Here is an 8,435-nt window from a genome sequence, read left to right as displayed (position 1 = left end):
TATTTCCACCCATTGTTTGAGTTTTGAGGGTGGATTGCAACAGGTGTGCCCAATATCAAAATCAGGGTGGACCTTCATTATAGACCCTTTTCTCAACAGCCATGTTGACATGTCATCGCAAGTAAACATGTGTACAGGTGCATCCCCAAAAATGTGAATATTGTGAAAATAGTCATTATTTTCCATAATTTAATTCAAAAAGTGAAACTTTCATGTATTCTAGATCCATTATACAAATTGAGATATTTCACACCGTTTTTGTTTTAATCTTTATGATTGTACAGCATGTTCAGTATGTTCATTTATACACTCAATACTTGGTCAAGGCTCCTTTTGCACAAATTATGGCATCAACGTGGAGCGTGGCATGCAGGTAATCAGCCTTGAAATATTTCACTTCATGTGTAATGAACCTTTATACAATACAATATTCAAATTTTTTGAGATGCACCTGTAATTAATCACATTCATTATGGCCCTGGGGGCTGATCCAGAAAGTGGGCTTAGTGAAAACTCTGAGTTTGCTAACCCTGAGATTGAATTGAATCTCAGGATTATCAGTTAAACCCGCTTTCTGGAACACCCCCCTGTTCCATTTATGGTTTTGGGGGCCTTGATATTGGCTCACTGAAATGGCTGTGACACAATAAATAGAACAGGACCATAAATGATTTAATCAAGTACACTTACCCTGCTATGACATGTCAAAATGGCTGCTGGTAAAAGAGTATTAATCTGGGCCTTAATGAAAGATTTCAAACTTCCATATCCTGCAATGGATTCTCTTTGCCTCCAGAGAGCGCCAGAGACCAAGAGAGATAGCCAGTGTCCACCTTCCATGTCGGTGGGGGCCGTATGACGTCCAACCCCCTACCTTTCTACCTACCTACCTACTCCCAGTTAAGCACAGGTTTGACAGCTCAGCTTTCACCTCTACACGGTGTACAGAGAGCGTAGGCTACAGTAACCGTTTCACTGATCTTTGCCATCGGGTGAAATCATTGCACTATTTTATGGACGGGTTGTAGGTTTAAGGTGAATCTATCTTTTCTTTAGTATGTGGAGCGTGCTCTGACTATGAGGAATTGAATGAATCGGTAGAGAAAAGGTCCGTTTTGTCACTTTTGTGCCCGGGAGTAGACTACATAGTTTTATTGTTTTTTTTAACCGACATCAAAAGGAATACAACCATGTCGAAGGATCCGGAGGAGGTGAACAAGCTCACCGAAAGTACATATAAGGTAAGAAAATCCAGAAAGATATGACCGTTTAGCGTAGTTGTCCATGTTATATTCAAACAAGTGCGCCCGGTCCACGTCGGATAACTTGATACTTCTTAATAACACACTCACTTCGGGTCCAGTTTCCATCACCAGCCCCCAGCGAGAGCCAGAATAGTTGATAAATGCGGGGAGTTTCCTCCAGTAAGCGCACCTGTGCTGTTATTGCCAGTGCAAGAACTTCCTCTGACGTTAATAGTCAGAAAAGGGATCGAGTAGCCTAACAAAATTCTTGCAAAACTATCTTTTTTTAAGGGTTTATTTCTTCTTTAAAACTTTGGGGTAAATACATCTGCCTACTCAAATCACACCGAACAAAACGACAATTCAGTCCTTTAACACATAATGTTCATAGCCTAGTAGTGCTTATGGAGAATGTGAAGGACAGACATAAAAAGAACACAATGGCAGAGAAGCGATTCCCCTTCATGTGGTGTGAGTGACACCCTAGTAACATAGTGGCATTAACCGCATTATAACTAACAACCCTTAACAATGAACAGGTGTCCCTCAAAAAAATGCACCTGTTAGCCTACTTCAAGGACATGCACCATGCCAAAACACACGTATACTGAGTCATTCTGTGACTAATTCATGCCAAGCCCCAAGCTGAAACATATCTTAGCTGTTTGAATCAAGCTGTTCCACTTCAGTGTCAAGTCATGTGTATTCAATTGCCATTATTCTGTAAGTTATTGTGCACTGTGTGAAGTGAAAGGTTGTAACACACAGTGAAAATGTTTTACAAACGTGGCGGGGGGCGAGTGTTTGTGGGGTATTTTAGTAGAAAGCTGTTAGACTTCGGTTCCCCTCGCCTCCTTAAGAAGGTGAAACAGAGGTTTAATAATTTAGCTGACTGCATTGCGTGGTAAGATTATACAGCCTGCCCCCTGCCAACACCTATAGAGTGCAGGAACAGTCAAGTGTTTCTCTGGGGCTTGCTACAGGACAAAATGGACACAGCTTCTCATGACAGGACATAGAGTTGTACCTGAGCACATGTATAACATGTTATAACATTATTTTATAACATGCTATAACATGATGGTGAAACTAAGGGTCTGACTAGTGACAAAGTCTTCTTTCAAGAGTTGGCTTTCAAACAGGTTGGCTCAATACAGAGATGTCACCTTATATTGCTATCTATGTCCCATTTAAGTGCACCTATATTATCTTATTACCAGTCGTAAAGCACTGCATTCTCAAGGCATGGTTACATACTGTCACCGCATGGCATTCAGCCGGTGTTCTGAGATACAGGGCCTGACATGGGTTAGGGTTAGGGTTAGGGTTAGGGTTAGGGTTAGAGAGTTCTGAGATACAGGGCCTGACATGGGTTAGGGTTAGGGTTAGGGTTAGGGTTAGGGTTAGAGAGTTCTGAGATACAGGGCCTGACATGGGTTAGGGTTAGGGTTAGGGTTAGGGTTAGGGTTAGGGTTAGAGAGTCTGTTTGACCTGTCATTCCCAGGATACTCTTCCTGGGCGTCGTCAGCCCCCCAACTCACCCTCATTATCTTGTTAGTTAGCAGAAATACCAGCACTGATAACCAGGTGGACGCATAATAGGACAGGGCGTTAAATAACAGACTCACTGATAAGAGAGCCACAGAATGCGCAGGAATGAAGATGTCTGAGGCAGGAATTGATATCATATGATGGTGATTCCCCAAAAATAGGGGAGTCCCAAGCCACAGTGATCAGTAGAATTGATTATTAATATTGGGTGGAATCCCCCCAGATGATGGGAGAGGATGCACAGGGACAAGATGGCTGACCAATCAATGTGCCAAGTCTGTGTGACTGATCTATGTCAGATTACAGGCCCATGTCCCTCTCTCTCTCTCTCTCTCTCTCTCTCTCTCTCTCTCTCTCTCTGTTCATGTGTCCCCCAGCGTTGGTTTCTCTCAGCTGCCCTCGACTTCTCTCTGTCCCAGTTTTGACCCTCTGTTTCTGCCTCTCTACTGCTGTAGTTTTGGAATGCATGTGACGGCCTTCCTGTAGGCCATGGTCCTTCGCCAATCGCTGGTTAATGATTGGCCGCTCTGGTCAGACGTTGCAGCGTTCACACAGGGTGTGTGCAATGGAGCAACCATGCACTCTTTCATTCATTCATTCATTCATTCATTCATTCATTCATTCATTCATTCACTCACTCACTCACTCACTCACTCACAAACACTCATGCGCATACACACATACACACACACACACACACACACACACACACACACACACACACACACACACACACACACACAAACACACACACTCAGACACTGAGTCAGCTAGTCACCCACTCACTCTCTGAGCCCTTCTCTCTCATCTAATGACCCGTGACAGCCAGGCGGTGTGATGACGTCTCTCCCCTGTCCTCCTCCCCCCTGTCCTCCTCTCCCCTGTCCTCCTCCCCCCTGTCCTCCTCCCCCCTGTCCTGATCTCCCCTGTCCTCCTCTCCCCTGTCCTCCTCTCCCCTGTCCTCCTCCCCCCTGTCCTCCTCCCCCCTGTCCTCCTCTCCCCTGTCCTCCTCTCCCCTGTCCTCCTCTCCCCTGTCCTCATCTCCCCTGTCCTCCTCTCCCCTGTCCTCCTCCCCCCTGTCCTCCTCTCCCCTGTCCTCCTCCCCCCTGTCCTCCTCTCCCCTGTCCTCCTCTCCCCTGTCCTCCTCTCCCCTGTCCTCATCTCCCCTGTCCTCCTCTCCCCTGTCCTCCTCTCCCCTGTCCTCCTCCCCCCTGTCCTCCTCTCCCCTGTCCTCCTCTCCCCTGTCCTCATCCCCCCTGTCCTCATCTCCCCTGTCCTCATCTCCCCTGTCCTCCTCCCCCCTGTCCTCCTCCCCCCTCCAGAATGTGATGGAGCAGTTCAACCCAGGGCTGCGGAACCTGGTCAACCTGGGGAAGAGCTACGAGAAATCAGTGGCTGGTGAGTCTGTCTGCATTACCAAGGACTGTACCTCTAAGATACCAAACACTGTACCTCTAAGATCATACCAAACACTGTACCTCTAAGATCATACCAAACACCGTACCAAACACATACTGTACCTCTGAAATCATACCAAACACTATACCAAACACATACCTCTGAGACCATACCAAACACCATACCAAACACACCTCTGAGACCATACCAAACACCATACCAAACACACACCTCTGAGACCATACCAAACACTATACCAAACATATACCTCTGAGACCATACCAAACACTATACAAAACACACCTCTGAGACCATACCAAACACCATACCAAACACACACCTCTGAGACCATACCAAACACCATACCAAACACACACCTCTGAGACCATACCAAACACACCTCTGAGACCATACCAAACACCATACCAAACACACACCTCTGAGACCATACCAAACACCATACCAAACACATACCTCTGAGACCATACCAAACACTATACCAAACATATACACCTGAGACCATACCAAACACCATACCAAACACACACCTCTGAGACCATACCAAACACTATACCAAACACACACACCTGAGACCATACCAAACACATACCTCTGAGACCATACCAAACACTATACCAAACACACACCTCTGAGACCATACCAAACACCATACCAAACACACCTCTGAGACCATACCAAACACTATACCAAACACACACCTCTGAGACCATACCAAACACCATACCAAACACATACCTCTGAGACCATACCAAACACTATACCAAACACATACCTCTGAGACCATACCAAACACCATACCAAACACCATACCAAACACTATACCAAACACATACCCCTGAGACCATACCAAACACTTTACCAAACACACAGTAAATCTGAGACCATACCAAACACACCTCTGAGACCATACCAAACACTATACCAAACACACCTCTGAGACCATACCAAACACTATACCAAACACATACCTCTGAGACCATACCAAACACTATACCAAACACACCTCTGAGACCATACCAAACACCATACCAAACACATACCCATGAGACCATACCAAACACTATACCAAACACACCTCTGAGACCATACCAAACACACCTCTGAGACCATACCAAACACTATACCAAACACTATACCAAACACTATACAAAACACACACCTCTGAGACCATACCAAACACCATACCAAACACACCTCTGAGACCATACCAAACACTATACCAAACACTATACCAAACACTATACCAAACACATACCTCTGAGACCATACCAAACACTATACCAAACACTATACCAAACACATACCTCTGAGACCATACCAAACACTATACCAAACACACCTCTGAGACCATACCAAACACCATACCAAACACTATACCAAACACTATACCAAACACTATACCAAACACCATACCAAACAATATACCAAACACTATACCAAACACATACCCCTGAGACCATACCAAACACTATACCAAACACACCTCTGAGACCATACCAAACACATACCTCTGAGACCATACCAAACACTATACCAAACACACCTCTGAGACCATACCAAACACACCTCTGAGACCATACCAAACAGTATACCAAACACACCTCTGAGACCATACCAAACACACCTCTGAGACCATACCAAACAGTATACCAAACACACCTCTGAGACCATACCAAACACTATACCAAACACACCTCTGAGACCATACCAAACACATACCCCTGAGACCATACCAAACACCATACCAAACACTATACCAAACACATACCCCTGAGACAATACCAAACACCATACCAAACACATACCCCTGAGACCATACCAAACACCATACCAAACACTATACCAAACACATACCCCTGAGACAATACCAAACACCATACCAAACACATACCTCTGAGACCATACCAAACACCATACCAAACACACACCTCTGAGACCATACCAAACACTATACCAAACACACCTCTGTGACCATACCAAACACTATACCAAACACATACCCATGAGACCATACCAAACACTATACCAAACACTATACCAAACACCATACCAAACACATACCTCTGAGACCATACCAAACACCATACCAAACACACACCTCTGAGACCATACCAAACACTATACCAAACACACCCCTGAGACCATACCAAACACTATACCAAACACACCTCTGAGACCATACCAAACACTATACCAAACACATACCTCTGAGACCATACCAAACACCATACCAAACACACCTCTGAGACCATACCAAACACCATACCAAACACACCTCTGAGACCATACCAAACACTATACCAAACACCGTCCTGCATTTCTTTGGTTATTTTTAACTACTTAAATACCATTCTGAGGTGTGGTGAAGAATTCTTCCTGGTCTGTGTAGAAATCCCTATCGGTCCCTAAGCCCTATATCTGTGTGTGTGTGTGTGTGTGTGTGTGTGTGTGTGTATGTGTGTGTGTGTGTATGTGTGTGTGTGTGTGTGTGTTTACAGCCATGACCCTGGCCGGGAAGCTGTACTTTGACGCTGTGTCTAAGATCGGGGAAAACGCGGCGGTGTCTCCTGTCTCCAGGGAGCTGGGTATGTCTCTCTCTCTATCTCACTGGGTATGTCTCTCTCTCTATCTCACTGGGTATGTCTCTCTCTCTATCTCACTGGGTATGTCTCTCTCTCTATCTCACTGGGTATGTCTCTCTCTCTCTCTCACTGGGTATGTCTCTCTCTCTATCTCACTGGGTATGTCTCTCTCTCTATCTCACTGGGTATGTCTCTCTCTCTATCTCACTGGGTATGTCTCTCTCTCTATCTCACTGGGTATGTCTCTCTCTCTATCTCACTGGGTATGTCTCTCCCTCTATCTCACTGGGTATGTCTCTCTCTATCTCACTGGGTATGTCTCTCTCTCTATCTCACTGGGTATGTCTCTCTATCTATCTCACTGGGTATGTCTCTCTCTCTATCTCACTGGGTATGTCTCTCTCTCTATCTCACTGGGTATGTCTCTCTCTCTATCTCACTGGGTATGTCTCTCTATCTCACTGGGGATGTCTCTCTCTCTATCTCACTGGGTATGTCTCTCTCTCTATCTCACTGGGTATGTCTCTCTCTCTATCTCACTGGGTATGTCTCTCTCTATATCTCACTGGGTATGTCTCTCTCTCTATCTCACTGGGTATGTCTCTCTATCTATCTCACTGGGTATGTCTCTCTCTCTCTATCTCACTGGGTATGTCTCTCTCTCTCTATCTCACTGGGTATGTCTCTCTCTCTATCTCACTGGGTATGTCTCTCTCTATATCTCACTGGGTATGTCTCTCTCTATATCTCACTGGGTATGTCTCTCTCTCTATCTCACTGGGTATGTCTCTCTCTCTATCTCACTGGGTATGTCTCTCTCTCTATCTCACTGGGTATGTCTCTCTCTCTATCTCACTGGGTATGTCTCTCTATCTATCTCACTGGGTATGTCTCTCTCTCTATCTCACTGGGTATGTCTCTCTCTCTATCTCACTGGGTATGTCTCTCTCTCTATCTCACTGGGTATGTCTCTCTCTCTATCTCACTGGGTATGTCTCTCTATCTATCTCACTGGGTATGTCTCTCTCTCTATCTCACTGGGTATGTCTCTCTATCTATCTCACTGGGTATGTCTCTCTCTCTATCTCACTGGGTATGTCTCTCTCTCTATCTCACTGGGTATGTCTCTCTCTCTATCTCACTGGGTATGTCTCTCTCTCTATCTCACTGGGTATGTCTCTCTATCTATCTCACTGGGTATGTCTCTCTCTCTATCTCACTGGGTATGTCTCTCTATCTATCTCACTGGGTATGTCTCTATCTATCTCACTGGGTATGTCTCTCTCTCTATCTCACTGGGTATGTCTCTCTCTCTATCTCACTGGGTATGTCTCTCTCTCTATCTCACTGGGTATGTCTCTCTATCTATCTCACTGGGTATGTCTCTCTATCTCACTGGGTATGTCTCTCTATCTATCTCACTGGGTATGTCTCTCTATCTATCTCACTGGGTATGTCTCTCTCTCTATCTCACTGGGTATGTCTCTCTATCTCACTGGGTATGTCTCTCTATCTATCTCACTGGGTATGTCTCTCTCTCTATCTCACTGGGTATGTCTCTCTATCTATCTCACTGGGTATGTCTCTCTCTCTATCTCACTGGGTATGTCTCTCTATCTATCTCACTGGGTATGTCTCT

The 8,435-nt window shown here is 45.2% G+C and overlaps 1 protein-coding gene across 1 annotated transcript in view; it reads left to right on the top strand.

The window, feature by feature from the left end:
* Nucleotides 1-975: 975 nt before the first annotated feature.
* The window catches only part of baiap2l1b (BAR/IMD domain containing adaptor protein 2 like 1b), a 61,615-nt gene continuing 54,155 nt past the window's right edge, over nt 976-8,435 (top strand). The window contains exons 1-3 of the mRNA XM_084462478.1: nt 976-1,241; nt 4,118-4,193; nt 6,713-6,799. Coding sequence (XP_084318604.1) covers nt 1,191-1,241; nt 4,118-4,193; nt 6,713-6,799 — 214 coding nt within the window. The 5' untranslated portion in view covers nt 976-1,190. The remainder of the gene's footprint in view (nt 1,242-4,117; nt 4,194-6,712; nt 6,800-8,435) is intronic.

The sequence above is a fragment of the Borostomias antarcticus genome (genome assembly GCF_949987555.1).
Source record: "Borostomias antarcticus genome assembly, contig: scaffold_94, whole genome shotgun sequence".
In the NCBI taxonomy this organism is placed as follows: Eukaryota; Metazoa; Chordata; class Actinopteri; order Stomiiformes; family Stomiidae; genus Borostomias; species Borostomias antarcticus.
The sequence above is the reverse complement of the archived record's forward strand: the minus strand, read 5'-3'. Positions and strand labels throughout refer to the sequence as shown.